The 19,554-nt window shown below is 41.7% G+C and overlaps 1 protein-coding gene across 1 annotated transcript; it reads left to right on the top strand.

The window, feature by feature from the left end:
* Positions 1-393: 393 nt before the first annotated feature.
* On the top strand, positions 394-19,271 carry TNFSF10 (TNF superfamily member 10). The gene is made up of 5 exons (XM_077763631.1): positions 394-559; positions 6,055-6,192; positions 8,817-8,856; positions 15,262-15,366; positions 17,080-19,271. The coding sequence occupies exons 1-5, from the start codon at positions 437-439 to the stop codon at positions 17,511-17,513; spliced, it is 840 nt and encodes a 279-aa protein (XP_077619757.1). The 5' UTR covers positions 394-436; the 3' UTR covers positions 17,514-19,271.
* The last annotated feature ends 283 nt before the right edge of the window (positions 19,272-19,554 follow it).

Here is a 19,554-nt window from a genome sequence, read left to right as displayed (position 1 = left end):
ATAGAGAGAGATAGAGTATGAGGAGGCGAGGGGCAGAGAGAGAGGGAGACACAGAATCTGAAGCAGGCTCCAGGCTCTAGGCTGTCAGCACAGAGCCAAACACAGGGCTCAAACTCATGACCCACAGGATTATGCGCTGAGCCCAATTGGGATGCTTAATCGACTGAGCCACCCAGGTGCCCCAAAACATTTTTTAATGTGCGTTTACTCCCTTCGTCCCTGACATTCCTATAAAATGGAGAGACCTTCCCAGAATTTTGCTAGTGGTTCTCTGGCTGCTCTGGCTCCCAGCTTGTTGTTTCAGTTTCACTTTGATTATTTCCTTAATAAACGAAACCTTAAAAGGACTCCACCCCCGATGGCTGGTTCAACAACAGCTTGCTGCCTGTCTGCCTTTGCAGCAGTGACCATCAGAGAGGACAGGACCCTGGCCGAGATGCAGGCCCCAGGGGGCCCCAGTCCTGGGCAGACCTGCGTGCTGATCCTGATCTTCACAGTGCTTCTGCAGTCCCTCTGCGTGGCCGTGACTTATCTGTACTTCACCAGTGAACTGAGGCAGGTCAGTACAACATACGCAGTTCCTGACAGAGGCTCTCGGCAAACCTGGGTTAACTGCCTGTTTCCTCCTCCGTGAAGACTTTACAGTAGGAAAACCTGTTCCCTTTCTCTGCCTGTGGATCCTAACTGCTACTGAATGTAATTACTGAGGACCTTGTCAAAGTGAAAGGATTGTGTGTACCAGGTGCAGTTATAGTACTGGCTGAACCAGCTACTAGCAGATGCAGAAACAAAAGTCTGGAGGTGTTTTTTTTTCTCTGCAACACTGTGTATAGTTTATAATACTAGCAATCGAACTAAAACCAAACCCGAGTCTTGAAATGTCGTCAGGTTTCTCTTTTTCCTCTAAGACATGGGTAAGTCAGGAGGGTAAGTCAGATCTTACCAGATGTTTTGGTTTTAGATCGGTGGCACTTCTGTGTTGACAATAGTGGGGATATTGAGGACTGGCACTCATCTATTCCTTGGCCACAGATATGTCACCATAAAGCCTGTAATAAAGAGGTTACCATATGGACTCAGAATTTTACTGAGTTCATGATAAAATAATTGAAAATAAAACAATTGTCCTATGCCTGTGGGTAGTCAAGTAGGAATCCAGGTACATTTGACAGAGAAAAAAACCTTAGTGGCTTTTTAGTTCATGTGCATCTGAACCATATACACCTTTTGGAACTATGAATGCAAAATGGCTGACAATAAACCAAGTCAGCTTTTGGCTTCTTATATATATTTTGACTGACTGTGTTTTATATAGAAGAGAGCTGTGAGCTGGAAGGAACTTTGGACACCCCTAACTTCATAGATGAGGAGACTAGAGACCCCCAGACAAAATGACTTATCCAAGCTCAGACAGAGCTTTGGAGGTAGAGCTGAAATCAGGTCTTCAGGCACCTAAGTAACATTCCTCCCCCCACCACAGGATGTCCACAGGGTTAATATATTTGCACCCTATGATGCACACTGATAAGACAATATTACATCTGCCAGCTGGCTAGGAAATGCAAGTAGAGGGGTCTCAGAAAAATGTGAACTATCCAAATGGCATAGACTAAGTATCTGTTAAGGAAATGTAGTTTGTAGACCCTGTGGAGTATAAATTTGTTTATATCAAATACTTGCAAATTTTTCCTTTGGATTTGGATGAAGTAGACTCTTGTTTGACTTGTAAGTAATTATGAAAGTGGTGGCTTCCATTAGGTGACCGGTAAAGTCAGCTTTGCTGTAGGGCACATTCAGAAGAGGCTGTGTATCTGTAACTAAAACAGCAATGGAACTATGAGCATGCCTCTAGTTCTAAGTCTGCATGAGAGGCTGGAATACTGCTGTGTTTACAAGTTTGGAGCTAGAATGTCCTAACCTTTGTTCACTTTGCAACATAAACAGAATCAGTCTGTCTCTTTATTATGAAAGAATATCATTCCCTCAATTTGCTGACATTACAAGTTGGTCTAATTTTAAGACTATATTAACTGGTTCTTGACTGAATGGACTTATGTAATTGTGTATACGATCAAGTAATTTTTTGAATTCTGTAAAACTGGAAATTTCAAATAAACTTCACCATGTCCCCATGTGCATACATTTTTCTTAATTGCGTAGTTATATATGTACACATATATTTATAGACATGAAGAAGAATTCATTGAGAGTGCCAGAAAGGGAAGAGAAATAACAGATACTGAGCAAATACTGTGTTCCAGGAACTTTGCAAAATAGTGCTCTATTTGATCCTTACAAAAATCTTGTAGTGGTGCCCAAGTGGCTCATCTAGCTCTTGATTTTGGCTCAGGTTATGATCTCAGGATCATGAGATTGAGCCCTGCATTGAGCTCTGCATGGAGCCTGCTTGGGATTCCCTCTCTCTCCCCTCTGCCCTTCCCCCACTCTCTCTCTCTAAAAAAATCTTGTAAATATCATTACCCCATTTTACAGATAAACTAAGGCTCAAGGAGTTAGGTGATTTGTCCAAGATTTTAAAGCTGGTTGAAGAGAAAGCCCAGTTTTGAACCCTGGCATTAAATAAGTGCTCAGTAAACTGTGGCCATTGTAATTAGTATTGAGAAGTCTCTTGAAGTTGTCACCCTTTTCATCAGCAACGCTTGCAAGAAAAAAATGAATCTGAGTCCCTTTGGTTGTCTGTGTAGAGTTTGGAAAAAGCATGTTTAACTTAAATATTAATTTTCTGAAACGAAGCTCAGATTCCACTTTGGCTAATGAAACTTTCTAGAAGAGAGACTACGCAAGGATTTTAGGGAATGTGGCCTAAGGTGGGCTGAGTAATGTCTAACTGGAGCTTCGCAAATAAGCCTACAGACTAGCAATCATGAACAATGAATACGGGCTTAGCCTCTAACGTTTATTTCTCCCTGAGAACATTTTGTGACAAGGAGGCTGCCTATCACTGCAGCATCATATTTGGGAAAGACAAAGGAGAAGGGGATCCTTATCCCCCCCAATCTCCTTAAATGGTTTTTTATGGTATTTGTGGTTTGCAAAAAATAATTGTTAGAGACTAATGTCAGGGCAGCAGAGAGAGTCAGTGCTGCCACCCCAAAGTCCCTGAGTCAACTGGCAAAGGAGTCCACCCTATAGCCCACAAGTTCTGCCAAGGACTCTGGCCTAGACAGCTGCCATGTTTGCAATGACACCAACAGTAGTCACAGTGGAAATCCACTTGTCAGAACCGAGGGCTTCTGGAACAGAAGAGCAGGCACTGGGTACAAAAGCTGTGTCCCTGAGAAAATAGCACACACACCCCCCCCCTGCCCTAACACCCACATGTGGTTATGGAGAGAATAGCTCTCATGTGAAGTGTGATGCAGGAAATTCATGCTTTGAAGTGGACAGGATGTGGGAAAGAAGGGGGGAGAGAGACACATCACATTAATCTTCATGAATCATTCTTGAAAAGCCACAGCAACCCCTCACTCATGCATCTAGTTTCTAGCATTGCCCAAAGTCTGTAGAAGGAAACACCAGATACGATAATGCAAGAAAATGTGGGGACGGGGAGCGTGGCTGGGGCTTTCTCTCTGGGTTTCTAGAAGAGAAATACCAAAATACTGGTCATTGTGACTTCTAAATGGTATGATTATGGGTGTCCTTTTTCCCTCTTTATTTTCCTTTTTATTTTATAAAGTTTCTACAGTGAATGTCATAAAAGTATCTATGCTATCTATGTATGATTTTCATGTAGTTTTAAAGAACGTGGCATTTTTTATGTGGTCCTAACAGAAAACAGTCATACACAAAACTGTCCACAGACAACCGTATAAACAAGAGAAATCATCCAGAGACTAATTAGGAAGTAGGATTAGGGTGATTTTTGTGTGTTTTCTTGTTTGTGTCTCATTTAGAAAAGTGTTCTTTACTTTCCCGTATTTGCCAGGTTGCCTGTGTACCAACAATGTTTCTAGGCTTCACTAAATTTGGGGGTAACAGTGGAGTCACATTAGCTTGTCAACCTCCCTCTCATGTAGACCTAGGATCTTACTGAGTTTTCAGGGTTCTCCCTCCTACCTCCTAGACGTGTTTCTGGAAAATCCCCATAGGGCATCCAGAGCCTGTAGGCTGCACTTGGTTCTGGCCTGGGCTAGTCCCTGCTTCCACCCTTTTCGGTTCACAGGCAGCTAGCTGCCAGCTACCGTGGCTGTCTGGTCCCAGGCAGCTCTCAGCCTTGCCCCTTCTTGCCCCTGGCTCTATCTTCCACCTTCTTCATCCTTTCCTGCTGAGACAGCTTCTAACTGCTGTGAAGTAAGAACATAATCTCTCCCTCCTTTCTGTGGCATGCATGTCTTTTCCTCTCAACATGTTACCAAAGTTTGTGAGCCTGTTTATTCAGTTTTATCGTACCAATGTCTGGCCAGAGAGCACGCATGCTGGCTGCACTGGGACGGTGTCCAGTGAGGCCAACTTGCTCTTCCTGGAACCACCCTCAGGTCTTGTACTGCATCCAGCTCTTTGTCTCCAGTCCTATGCCCTGATTTGCTAGATATGTTCTCATATTTCTAAACCATACATAATTGACTGCCTTTCTGGGAAATGCTTTTCAGTTCCCACATAGGTTGGAGATTAAAATAGAAGTCTATAAGGGAAGAGCATGGGTGGGTAGGGGCAAAGCAATGTTGGCTAATTCCACTGCCACTCACAACCCTATTCAGGTGGCCCCAGCTGTCACCCCTACTACATCTACTAGGCCGAATGTTTTTCTCTTGTAATTTAAAACAGGAAGAAAGAAAATAAACATTTAAAAGTAAATGAATGTTCTATGCCAGAATATGTGGAAGGAATTAATCAGCTCAGGTTTGTACTTTGGCACTTGACGGACCTTGATCAAATGTCCAAGGAGTTCATGGCTGAGTACAAAATGGGTGACTCTGGCTGGGACCTCCCATAAACAAGTTATTTTGATCTGGAAGGAGGTTGTCTTTTTATAAGAAGGTGCATCATTAGGTTTGGTCTTTCCTTCAAGCTTTGGAGTCCCCTAAGTCCAAACAACAGATAAAAATGGCCATTTCCCCAGAGAAAGGCAATTAAGATTTGTACAGAAAAAATCACATATCCTCAATCCCAGTTGTTAAAAACAAAAACAGGAAGAAAAAAAACCCAATGTCTGACCTTGCACGGACTTCCCATTTTCCTTTGTAAAATTAACCAGTTATCACCCTGCAATGTGCTGACTGGTTTGGGATATATGTGTGCATGCACTTGTGTGTGTGTGTGTGTGTGTGTGTGTGTGTGTGTGTGTGTAATATCAAGCTAGGACTTCATTGAAAATGACCTGGCCATTATAAATGTGTGCTCTCAATCAGAAGGAGGGGCAAACCTTCAAACGGTGTTTCAAGTCTCTGCAGGTAAATTCCTAGATAGATTGTGCACAATTAATGAGACAATATTAAGATTTCCAGTGGCAATATCGTCCAGAGTTGGCCATCCAGAGGACTAGAAATCACAACAATAACTAGAATTTACTCAATAGCCAAAGCTCAGATCAAGAAACAGAACATTGCCTACACCCCAAAAGATTTGTTTAATTTTTTTATTTAGGATGCTGGAATTTAAATGGACTCTATTGCCTACTTTGTACCTAGACAGCTTCCCAGCTTTAGAATGGGACCCCCACCATATCAGAGGTGGAAAGGACCTCAAAGATCACCACAATGAACCAGCTCAAAACTCAAATGAAAAACAGACACAGAAGAGAAAAAGCAATTTGTTGAGGGACACACAGCTGTTTAATGGCAGGACCGGTGAAGGGCATTGTGACCCAGGATGTCTCGCCCACACCTGTATCCTTCCCACCATGCCTGACTGCTTACTTTTATTCACTAGACAGAGGACAGCACGCTTACCTTTATTTCAAGCCACGAGCTTATCCAAAGTACCAAGACTTCTCTGAATCTGTTATCAGTTCCTGTTGTTTTAACTTGTAAATGAACAAAAATAAAAAGCACTTTGGTGTATAATAATGTGTTATATTCCATCTGAACCCAGATGCAGGACAAATACTCCCAAAGTGGCATTGCTTGTTTCCTAAAGGAAGACGATATCTCCTGGGACCCCAACGATGAAGAGAGTATGAACAACCCGTGCTGGCAAGTGAAGTGGCAGCTCCGTCAGTTTGTTAGAAAGGTAGGTGCACCATCGGGTCATTCCGCCAGCACACACAGAAGGGTGTGAGAGAAAGAACACTGAGTATCCTCAAGCGTAGATGCCTCATTTTGCAAGGGAGGTGATGGAGGCCCAGGGTATTTAAGTGATCTCGCCCAATTTCGTAAAACTAGAAAAAAGTGGAACAGCACCAAACAGGGGGTCCTGGCTGACCCCTGGTCTAGAGTTCATTCCTCTACTCCAGAGAGCCTCCCCATCTAGTCCACCCTTTTTATCTCCCATTGTGGGAAATCGAGGCACAGACTGGGCAAGGTGTTCAAGATCACACAACGATAAAAGATGTGTGTGGTTTTGTTGTTGTTCAGAAGACAAAAGAAGCCAAATAATGGTGTTTTATATTATTCACACCTTGTCGATGTCTGGAATTAAATATATACTTATTTTTGTCTGTGTATAGAGATGAAAAGAGAGGAAAGGAAGAGGGAACAAAGAGACGCGTTGAGAACTTGAAGGTGATGACATCTCAATGTATAGTCAACAAGTGACAAATTACAAAATGTGATCTGTTTATGGGCACAGGATCACTAGCAGAAACACTATGTTAGCTGGCAGTTTATTTCACTAAATTACATTATTTTGCTTTCATTGTTTTTGCCATCTGCCTTCCAGAAAGGTCAGATGAGAACATGGATATAAAAATACCCTGTATGCACCATTATTGTTTAAAAAAATACTGGGGACATTCCCAGGGCAGGAAGAAGATGTGTTTTAAAGGTATGATTGCAAGTCCATTGTTTATGCCCTGTCTGTCCATATAAACGGTGTTACGTCAGCGGTTAGAGCTCCAGTTTATAACCCCAAGCAGTCCTCATAGTAGACCCCAGACATCACCTATGATGCCATTTCTATGAGAAATGGAATCCGACTTTGCCTGGAGGCCGGGGAAGGGTGCCCACCACCCCACAACCCAAGCTATATGATTCAGCTGTGGCTCCGTGGCCCCAGGTGGCAAAGACCAGGACAAGCCCGAGGGTGGGAGGAATGGGGCTCTGCAGTCCCTGGCGTTCATGGGGGCAGCCCCCCAGGTGGCAGGGGAGAGAAACTCAGAACTAGGGCATAAATCTGGAGACCGAGATGGGGACTGGAAGCCGGGGCTGGGAGTGGGGGATTAGAGAAGCAGTGAGAATGGATTTCACATACCTCTTTCCTGCGGTTCTTTCTCTCCCTCCCATCCTCACGTGCTGCCCCTAACTAGAACAGGCAGCAGCTGGCAGAGAGTGCAGATGGGTGGTGGGAGTATAGGGTGGAAAGATTTCCCTTTATTTTTCAGGCACCATTAGTGGAACTGACTATTTCCAGTAAACATCCTGTGCCCATTACATATGATATCTCATTTAATCCTCACAACTGCTCTGTGAGGAAGGAAGCATTATGATCTTCCTCCTTTTTTTTTTAATAGATGAAGAAATTAAAGTTCACATCAATTAAGTAACTTGAGCAAAGTCTCCCAGAGCTAGTGATTGACAGATCTGAATCCGTACTATCTGACCAGACTGTCGTTATTCTTTCAGTCTGTTTCCCACACTATAGGAATTACCCTTCTCTCTTTCCTGCTGCTCCTCCCTCTTCCTTCCTCCCTTCTGCCCCAAAATGAGAGAGACACAGAGACTATGCTGAGGCCACATCTCCTTTCCTTTCCATATACCGATGCCCACTGCGTTACTGGCAGACCCTCCACTATCAGGTCAGGGCTTGAGGCCAAGCGGAAGGCGGAGAGCTTCTGATCTGGGGTGGGAGTGCAGAGGAGGGGAGTTTTTGCCTGTTCCCACATTAACAACAGTGGCAGGAAAGGAAGGCAGCGATGGATAAAGGCCCAGGTAGCAGAGCTGGGTGGAGGCGAGTTTAGAAGCTGTGGATGAGCAGTCAGCATTAGCCCATCTCATAGAAAGGCTAAGGTTCCACTCTTCCTTACTGGTTTTCCCCACTGGTTAGTACAAAGAAAGTGATGCTACTTGTTTAATAAAGATGTTGGAACGTGGTAAAATATGTTGATGTGAAGAATGCCCTAGCCACGTGCCAGAAATGAGAGAAGGACACCGTGTTGCAGGTCCCGGCTTGATGGGCTCTGTATGTCCGTGGGCATCCCGACAGAGTGGAAGTGGGCCTTACATCGCGAGACCTGGGCCAGCCCGATGCAAAGCCCTTGAATGCTATTATGTAGTGCACGTATATACACACTTGCATGCAGACACACATCGCACACAGAGAGAGTGAGGTGGTATGCTTGCCGCATCCAGTAGCTTCAGGGGGTTTGGGGAACATTAGCCTGTCTTCACTTGGCAGCTGGCACCTTCCTCTTGTGTTGCTCAAGGTGTGGTCTTTCAAAGACTTCATCCAGAAACAGAGCTTTCCCAGACAGAGGACCATCCTCGGTCACCATGCGGCGACAGCTGCCTCTGCCTCAGTATTCGCACCATCTCCCACCCTCCCCCACACAAACTCTGCTTAAACAACTGAAGCTTCTGAGGTTGATGTCCTATGTAGAGATTTCATCTCAGATACCCACAAGAAGAGCCGTAGGCATTCTGTAGTCAGTTTAACTATTTTTAGGGAAATTAACAAGCTTTATTCAATACTGTTTGCAGATTTTGAGAACCTATGAGGAAACCATTCCTACAGTTCCAGGTAGTATCTTTTTCATTGTTATTTTAATTTTCTACTGTCAACTTCATGGCAGGGTGACTAGCTCTCCAGCCATTTTTCTCTGCTTGTATCTACACATCCCCCTCCAACTCCTCCTGTGTCTCAATCCACTTGATTCTATTTTCTATTTGCATTGACAGTCAGAACACTTAGGGCCAAATCTGTGGTCCACCCATGGTCAAAACTTTATTTCATCGGAATCTTATTTTCCCAACGTGGACTTTCCTCTCGCCTCAATTTGTTCAATTATTTATTTTTTACTTGTGAATGTTTCATAAATGAGCCATCTAAATCCTTTCTGCAACATGGCTGAAAGTAAGATAAGTAAAGTCCCCAAAGTAACTCATCTTCTCTACTCTGACCACCACTAAGCTCTATGCCCTTCCCTACACAAAAGCCCCTCACTTTGTCACTTTTCCCAGCAATCTGTCACCCACCCACCCACCACAAGTCTCGTCTCATGATCCCTCAGCCATGGCCACCTTCCTCTTCATGGTCAGCACCCTGCTCTTGACCCACATCCTCTCTAAGGGTTATTCTCCAGGCTGGCTTCTTCCCTTCCTGGCTCTTCATACATCTGGCCCCTGTTCATTCTCATCTTGTCACCTAAATGTTACTTCTTCAGAGAGAACGTCCCCAGCTACCTTACTTAGGTAAGGTAATGAACACTTATCTTGCCCATTTCCTTTCATATATAATTTATCTGTGTGCTATCTGATTCCCCACTGCATTACAAATACACAAAGATAGAACAGATGTCTATCTCTCTCATCTCTCTATACCTAGCACCTAACTCTATGCTCAAAATCTATTAGATTCTTTTATTCCCTTGGCCCTTAGGTGGACCACCTTTGGTATACACATGTGTGTATTTTGATTGAGATGAAATTCACATAACATACAAGTTACCTTTTTGGGGGGAGGGGAGGTTGTAAAAGGGATCATTCTCATTTTATTTTTTAATTGAAGTATAGTTGACATACAATAATATATTCGTTTTAGATGTACGCCATAGTGATTTGACATGTATATACATTGCAAAATGCTCACTACAGTAAGTATAGTTAACATCTGTCACCATACAGGATTGTTACAATATTATTCACTATCTTCCACATGCTGCATTTTATACACCATGACTTATTTATTCTATACTGGAAGTTTGTACCTCTTAATCACCTTCACCTATTTTGTCCATCTCCCCACATCACTCCCTTCTGGGAATCACCAGTTTGCTCTCTGTATTTATGAGTCTATTTGTCTTGCTTTGTTTGTTTGTTTGGTTTTGGATTCCACATATAAGTGAAATCTTACATTATTTGTCTTTATCTCTCTAACTTATTTCACTTAGCATAATACCCTCTGCGTCCATCCATGTTGTCTCAAATGGCTAGATTTCATTATTGTTTATGCCTGAGTAGTATTCCAGTGTGTGTGTGTGTGTGTGTGTGTGCGTGTGTGTGTGTGTGTGTGTGTACACACAGCTTCTTTATCCATTTATCTTTTGATAGACACTTAGGTTGCTTCCATATCTTGGCTATTGTAAATAATGCTACAATGAATATAAGGGTGCATATATCTTTTCGAGATAGTGATTTCATTTTCATTTTCTTCGGATAAATATCTAGAAGTGGAATTGCTGGATCATATGGTTTTCCTATTTTTAATTTTTTGAGAACTCCATACTGTTTTCCACGGCGGCTGCACCAATTTACATTCCCGCCAACAGTGTAGTAGGGTTCCCTTTTCTTCACATCCTTACCAACCCTTGTTGTTTTTTATCCTTTTTGTATTATCACATCTGAGGTGGTATCTCATCGTGCTTTTGATTTGTGTTTCTCTGATGATGAGTGATGCTGAGCGTCTTCTCATGAAGGAATGGCCTTACGTGGAAGGGGTTCTGTGGGAACCAGAAGTGCAGTCCCCTCTGGTTGCCAGAACCAGACACTTCAAGGGTGTTCCCTGTGTGTACCCTCCTGTCGTGACTGGGCCACAACTGCTGGTGAGCGTGACTGGCCATAGGTCTGGCTATGGCTGCTGTGGGTGCTCTGCTGGGTGGGGCTACCTGCCCTGGGTCAGAAGCCACTTTGGAAGGACACTGGTCTCAGCTGAGGTCACCCCTGATGTGTGGCAAGGAAGGAGCAGCTTTACAGGGACATTGATCTCAGCTGAGCTACTTTAGGGGGGCAGCTCCCCTGGGATGGGCAGACTCAGGGGCACAGGTCCACAGGGTAATGTCAGGACGAAGCAAGTGGTGCTAACAAGATAGATGGACAAAGTCAGAACTGGCACCGGTCAGTGCATCAGGCCAGCGAGGCAGAAGGAGGGCAAGATAAAAGGCTGCCAGCACTTCTGCATCCCCCCGCCTCCAAATTTCCTACAAACCCCTGCCCTTCTATCATGTGCCCTAAAATGAGTCAATGAATCTCCTTTGCATATGGCCCAGGCACTTTTGAAACTGCTCCCCTGTGCCATATCTTGGAGTGAGTAAGTTTGTATGCAGGCCCTTTAAAAGCAGAGTCTCCATGTCTGCTAGCCCACTGGCTCTCCTGGAGGTGAGCCCCACTGATTTTCAAAGCTGGACATTGTGAGAGCTCATCTTCCCAGTGCAGGCCCCTGGGCAGGGAGGCGGTGCCCCATGTGGGGCTAGACTCCCTTAGTCCCCAGGGGGAATTTCACACCTATGATATCCCACCCCTCACTTATAGACTGCCTCACCTGGGGTGTGGGTCCGGACCAGACCTTGTCTCTGCCACTTTCAACTCTTCTCCATGTGACTCTTTCTTTTTCTCTTTAGCTGTGGAAGCCCTGTCCTGCTAGTCTTCAGGTCCTTCTCAGAGAGCATTGCTCTGTACGTAGTTGTAGCCTTGATGTGTCCATGGGAGGATATAAGCTCAGGATCCTCCTACTCCACCACCTTCAAAAATTTTACAATTAATCATTTTGAAGTGCACAGTGTAGTGGCAGATGGTACATTCCCAATATTGTGTCACTACCATCTCTCTCCACATAGGAGGTTCTTAATACAGGGGTGCCTGGGTGGCTCAGTTGGTCGAGTGTCTGACTCTTGATTCCTGCTCAGGTCATGATCTCATGGTCATAAGACTGGGCCCCAAGTGAGGCTCTGTGGTGGATGTGGAGCCTGCTTAAGATTCTCTCTTTCCCTCTCCCTTTCCCTCTGCCCCTCCTCCATTCATGCACACATTCTCTCTCTCTCTCTCTCTGAAAAAGGGGAGTTCTTAATACATATTTTTTAAATGAATACATAAGTAAAGAAAACTATTAAATCAATTTACTACTTCTTCACATTTGGCTCAGCATAGCCCCATTTTCCCATATTAATGCCCCTAGAGGCCTAACTACATATACCAGAGACTTACATCCTAGGCCACACCAGCCTGGCAGAGGAGAAAATGTTCTTCCATTTAAGTGTTGCAATGATGTCTTTCTACGTTTCAACTATTCTTTTTCCCTTTTTCCCTTTTTAAAAAGTGTTTATTTATCTTGAGAGAGAGAGAGATAGAGAGAAAGAGTAGGAGAGAGAGAATCCCAAGCAGACTCCTCACTGTCAGTGCGGAGCCCTATGCAGGGCTTGATCCCATGAATTGGGAGATCATAACCTGCCCCAAAATCAAGAACTGAACACAATCAACTGAGCCACCCAGGTGCCCTGTCAACTATACTTTTTCAATATGATAAGCTTCCTCATTACTTAACAGCTCCTTTTTTTTTTTTTTAAATTAAATAGGCTTTATTAAACATGAAGGATAAGACTTGGTCCCAGGGTCTAAACATTCTTTCACCAAAAGCAAAAGTGGTTGTTAGAACACTGAATACTCTTTCTTTTCTCATGAGGCACAACAGATCTATGATCTATTGTAGATTACTATTTTCAGTGTTGTAAGAAAAATACTCTTTGTTACTCATCTCAATAAGATGTAGAAATTGTGTACTAATCAGCATACCTAGATGTATTGACGACACCCAAATAGACACATTCACGGGTTTCTTTTCCAGGAAGTATTTGCTATAGACTCTAAAGACTCCTCTTTAGAATTTGCTTTTATATCCAGGTTTTCCCTTATCCTTGCAATTACCTCAAATGCAAGATATTTATCATTGGATTCAGTTATTGAATATTTTATTTTATTTTTTTATTTTTTTATTTTTTTTAAATATTTTTATTTATTTCTAGGAGAGAGAGACAGAGACAGTGTGAGCAGGAGAGGGTCAGAGAGAGAGGGAGATACAGACTCTGAAATAGGCTCCAGGCTCTGAGCTGGCAGTCAGCACAGAGCCCGACACGGGGCTCGAACCCACGAACTGCGAGATCATGACCTAAGCGAAAGGCGGACGCTTAACCGACTAAGCCACCCAGGTGCCCCTCAGTTATTGAATATTTTAAAACAAAGTGTTAAGGTCTAAGGGCAGGCAAGGCATTATGAATTATTTAACAGTGGGAGTTAAAGGTGAATGGACACATCAACCTTGAAAGCTGAGCATTCTGAGAGAGTTATGTAATTGATCATGCATCCTCATGATATATTTTGGTCTTCAGTACTGTACAAATGCCTCCTCATCCTGAATAAGTAATAAGTCATACCAGATAGCTGGAAGTGATTCCATTTCCTATTTATTCCTTCCCTTTTTTACCACCTCTTCTCAATTCTCCCACCTACTAGCCTAGATTAAGGCCTCCTGTTCTCAATCCTGATCATGTACTTGCCAGTCTCCAGCCCTCTCACCTTGTAACCATCAAACCTTACTTTGAGACAGGATAGCTGAAAGTACAACACATCATCTCTTTACTTCCCTGCCCCAAATCATTCAGAATCCACAGCTGCAAAATCCAAATCTCTTACCTTAACATTCAAATCCTCTGTAGTTTGGCTCTTCATTCAAGCCTAAAACTGAACCTCTCCCATGTCTGTGTCCCAGGAATGTTTTGTGAGTCCTGCCTCTGGCCACTGGCCTAAATCTCAGAGAATGCCCTTCTTCAAGCCCTCCTTCCCAAGCTTGCCCATCCTCATCCTATTCAGATCATTATCTTTGTACCTCAAATATTTGCTTGCATTCATTGATTTATATTCTTTCTCCTTGCTCCTAAAAGAGTGCCTGGCATAGATGTGATGGGCACTTCGGTTTGTTGGAGCAAGTGTTAGCACAAACCCTCCCCTGACCTCAGTTCTCCAATAAGTAGGAATCTCTTCCTCTTCTGAACACCCATCACCCTTTATTTATATTTCTCACAGGTAAATTTTCACTTTCTAACTTATATCATTCCTAAAAGACTATGGGTCCTTTGAGGGCTCAGTCAGTGTAATCAGTGACTAATCTTTGCAACCCATATATGGCATAGTGTAATGCCTCATTCCTGGCAATATGAAAGAATATAATTTATCTTAACAACCAGTAGAAGCACACTTGGGAAGATTGAGGTGATTTTGTTAAAGAGGTAGTTTGTTGGGGCATCTGGGTGGCTCAGTCAGTTGAGTGTCTCACTCTTGATTTTGGCTCAGGTCACGACCCCGGAGTCGTGGGATGGAGTTCCACATTGGGCTCATGCAGAGCATGATCCTGCTTGGGATTCTTTCTCTCCCCTTCTCTCTCTGCCCTTCCTCCACTCATGCTCTCTCTGTCTCTGTCTTTCTCTCACTCTCTCTTTCTCTCTCTCAAAATAAATAAAAATTAAAGAATTAAAGGGCAATATGTCGAATTTGTATACTTAAAGGCTGTTCCAGAGTACTTTGGAATGTGATCAATAGGTGTTGTTTATTATGATCTAGTGAGCCAGTGATTTTTATGTTTAGATACTGATTTTCATGACCAGTATGCCAATTCACATTTCTCTTGGGGTGGTGATGACGGGGGGTTGGGGGGGGGGATGACTGTTGGATACCAGTCTGTAGCATCTTTGGACCATTGTTACACTGCTACTCCTTTAGAATCAGGATCACTCTGATTGTCTCTATATATAACTCAAAGTGGAAATTTGCCAACATTTGGTTATTTGTGCATTTTAAATGACTCAGCAGAATTACTACATGTCCACCATTATTTATTTGTTTGTTTTTTATTTCTTTATTTTGGAAAAGGACCAGAACCTCCACTTTGTTGTATTCTGGTTGGACCTTACCTCTGAGGTGCCAATAAATTATAATCCAGGTTGCTGCTTATTCTTCTCATCTAAAACACTTTGAAAATTAAACATAAGCTGGGATAGATGGCTCATCATACTCAAATGTGGCCTGTTTTTATGAACAACCATACAATCAACTTTGGAAGCCCAATGTGCTTATGATGTCTGATCAATAACAGTTCTGAATAGCAATGTATTTGAAAAGTAGTTTGACAAGTGCTGAAGATTCTTTGTCATTTTTCTTCTAGAAAAGCAGATAAATATTCCTTACCTAGTAAGAGAAAGAGGTCCTCAGAGAGTAGCAGCTCACATTACTGGAACCAGTCGGAGAAGAAGCGCATTCCCAGTTCCAAGTAAGAGAAATAACAAATATACTATGGTTTCAAGGAAGGCAATGGAAAAATTTGTTCCAAATAATTTGTTCTTTCAACTTCTGCATGAAATGTCTATATGGCTATGTACAAAATGTTCAGTGGTGACTGGGGCTCAGATTGGCTCTTTTTCAGAAGGAAAATTACAAGATTATGCCAGCTCAGTAATTACACTGGCATAATTGCTCTCAGGAGAATCCTGTGGCAGGAGAATGCTGTCTTGGAGTTTCCCCCACTCCTATATGTGCTTTTCTTCTTCTCCTTCTTCAGAGTAATTTCTCTTTCTCACCCCATCAAATCTTCCTCCTCTTCAGAAGTTCCAAATCAGTCATATACTTTCACCAGGAGTGACTAGCTACACCTTGTGGCATTTGTACTTTGTTGAACTATGGGAAATTGTCAATAGTTGACCATTTTTCACTTAGAGAAATGTCAGTTTCATATAGTTTAACCAATATGGTAAGCTTACTTCTTAACTAAAGAACAGGTGTCCATACAGTGCTATAACAATGCAAGAGTCTTACAGTCTGGATACCCACATTGGGATTCCAGCTCCTCTTTACCTAGATATATGTTTTGAGCAAATTACTTAGTCAAATAAAGCTTCAGTTGCTTCATATATAAAGTAGAGATCATCTTTAACTCATAAAATAGTGAAGATTAGCACAGGCAAAATTCCTGTGTGTTGTGAGTACTCAATAAATAGTTGTCTTTATTATTACAAAAGGTTTTATCTCAAGTTAAAGAAATTTCAAGTATCAGTTAAAAGATGAAAAGATTTGGAATTTTTTTTTTCATTTTTTCCCTGGGCAATTGCTTTCCTGGTATTCCTGAACTCTTGTTTTACAGTTGTGGGATTTTTAAAAAAAACTTCTTTCCTGGGCAGTTGTCTTCTTGGTATTCCTGGACTCATGTTTTATGAATGAGAGACATGGTCTGCCTATGAGTGAGATCATTATTATAACATTACTACTTACTATTTATCAAGAAAAACAAGTCGTTTTGCCCTGTTGAAAAATTAAACTTTACACCAATCGTGGAGATGAGCCCAAAGTTTAAAGGAGTATCATATTTTGGTAGGGTCCTTTTTCATTCAAAGTCTTTGGGAGTTAAAGATTCAGGGGTCTAAAGACCTTTAAATCTGGGCCTCTTTGCTAAACCTTACACCCTGTCTTACTGTGTACTGGAGATACTTTCTGTTTGAGTGGTGCCTTGGATTCTGGATTGCTGAGAGAGACCAAGAAGGAATCCAAAGAGACCCAAAGGAATAACAGTAAGTTCTGAACTCCAGGTTTAAGGAAATAGATATGTTTCTTTTGGTTTCCTTATATGTTGTTCATTTAAGTTCACCTGCCTAGGAAGGGAGGCAGCGGTTTGGGACAGAAATCCTGCCCAGGCAGATTGCCATTCCCTGTGCTACAGTTTAGAGATGAATTTGGCAGATATAGTGTTAGGTGGTGGATAAGGTACAGAAAAGAAAGGGACTCACAATAGGTTGCAATGACACAGTAGCCTCCAGATTTCTGTAAGAAAATTTAGAATCTTGTAAGACTGAAGGAGCAAGAGGGTTTATATTAGATTGAAATTCTTTACAATCCCAACCCCAAAACTGGCTAGCAATAGCTACTGAGATATTTCTTGTCTTTGCTACAAACTTCCTTCTTCTAACTTTCTTTCTCTCTACACTTCCTCCAGGCTCCAAGAATGAAAAAGCTTTGGGCCAGAAAATAAACTCCTGGGAGTCATCAAGAAAAGGACATTCATTCTTGAATAATTTGCACTTGAGGAATGGAGAGCTGGTTATTCATCAGAAGGGGTTTTATTACATTTATTCCCAAACATACTTCCGATTTCAGGAACCTGAGGAAACAGAACAGAACAGAAAGAGAAACAAACAAATGGTACAATATATTTACAAATACACAAGTTATCCTGACCCGATACTGCTGATGAAAAGTGCTAGGAATAGTTGTTGGTCTAAGGACTCAGAATATGGACTCTATTCCATCTATCAAGGTGGGATATTTGAGCTGAAGGAAAACGACAGAATTTTTGTCTCTGTAAATAACGAGCAACTGATTGACATGGACCAAGAATCCAGTTTTTTCGGGGCCTTTTTAATTGGCTAAATAATCTGCAAAGAAAAAAACAGTATTCTCAAAGTGACCATTCACAACAAAGCAAGGAAGCCTAAGCAAAGCTGCCTCAACCAAAAGACCAAAAACGCAACACACGGTTTTCTAATATCTGTGAAAGTGACCAAGTCTAAGAAAACAACCAAGACCTGGAAGAAAGCAAAATTGCCAAAAGAACCTTCAGGGCTCTACCTGATATCAGTTTGTGAGCGGAAATCTAGAAGATTCTGTTTCCAAACACTTGTGTACTATAAACATCTGTTTTTATTATCTGCTCTGGTGTAGATTCTAGAAGATTAATGACCCAGCTCTTAAGTAATATATCATCTTGGTCACTTCCAGGTTGCCCTAAGGGACGACATTCCCCAAGTTGGAAGAGAAAGGGAAACCAGTAAAAGGTCACGATCTTGGGAGGCAATCCTCTGCTGACACATGCGATGCGTGAAGGCAATTTGTGTTGTGCATGACGTCACAGGAGGTATCTCACAGATCTGGATTTGGTGGAAATAAGAACATTGTACTCAAAATAATATCATGTTAAAAAACAAAGAAACTAAATTTATGTTGATGGAATATGGAGCCATTTCTGAATGGCTGTGCTTTTTCCTACCAAAAGTCAAACTGGCCAAAAGCACTTATATTTTTGATAAAGGACACCGTGGTGAGCGAACAGCTAATCAGAAATCAGGGAATTTAGTCTCATGGGGGCAAGAAGAGAAATGGGAAAGTGGAAATGACAAACACAGGAAAATCAGCAGAAAAGAGCCAAAGAAAGATCTGATTCCCACTCCCTACCCTCCTACCCAATCCTCCACTGCCAAATGTCTTATGTAGCATCATCTCCTTAAGGTTGTATCATTTTTTTTTGCCTCTGCCAGAAGAACAGCAATTGTTTTTATCTTCTAAAACTGTGACACAAAGCATAATATTGTGCCATTTAATCTAACCAGTTGACGAAAAAATTAGTAGGCATATTTGTCTAATCTCTTCTAGTTATTATCCTAAACACAGTTTAATTTATACTTTTGGATTGTGTGCTCATTTAAATGTGTCTGATCAAATAGCTCTTTTTCAAAAATGCTCATTTAAATTTAAATTTACAACATGCTGCAGATACCTGGCACTTCTGGCCCTTCTACTCTATTTTCCAAAACACTAGTCAAGTTTTTACATACTGAAAAATTTACTTGTTATTCTGTTTTTCAAAGCCTGCTTCCTCTCTCTAGAATATAATGCTGTGATAGCAAGGGACATTTAGTCCTATTAACACATCTGTAACCTCCATACCTGGGACAGTACCTGAATATAGCACCCACACAAAATGTATTTGTGACTAAATGAAAGACTGAGTAAATGAATACCTAGTCATATGGGAAAAAAATTTACAATGTCCTTGCCTGATCCCTTACACTGAAAAAAACTTCGAGGAATTTAAAAAGTAACCTCAAAGTGAAGAAGACCTATTATTTTTTTATTTTTAAAATTTTTTTTAAGATTTAATTTTTAAGTTCTGTCTACACTCAATGAAGGCCTTAAACTTACAACCCCAGGATAGAGACACATGCTCCACCAATCAAGCCAGAGAGGCGCCCCGAAGAAGAACTTCTAAACAAAAATTTAAAACCCAACATAAGAAACTGTAATGCTCGTCAATATAAAACTCAAAAATGAAAGAGAATATCAATTTTTACTCTATATTTTTATACTACATTTTTTAAATGTTACTTTTTCAATAAAAATGACGTTAAAGTGTGTAGTTTTTGTTGATCTAGTACTTGCATTTGTTTTATAGTACCAAGATTACTAAAAATGGGAAAAAAGGACTTTTTTCGGGGGAGGAAGGAGGACTTCTAATCTCTTTTTCACGGTATCTTTTATTCGATGCATCTTACAGAAGAAATGAATTAAGTGCTCACTTTTTATTTAATGTGATAAACTATATCAGTCCTTTCCTTTACAGTTAATGCTTTTGTTATGGGTTGAATTGGGTCTCCCAAAAAAAAGTATGTTGAAGTCCTATTCCCTAATACCTCAG

This window comes from Crocuta crocuta, unplaced genomic scaffold (genome assembly GCF_008692635.1).
Source record: "Crocuta crocuta isolate KB4526 unplaced genomic scaffold, BGI_CrCroc_1.0 scaffold433, whole genome shotgun sequence".
NCBI lineage: Eukaryota > Metazoa > Chordata > Mammalia > Carnivora > Hyaenidae > Crocuta > Crocuta crocuta.
Note: the sequence above shows the minus strand (reverse complement) of the source record. Positions and strands in the feature narration are given on the sequence as shown.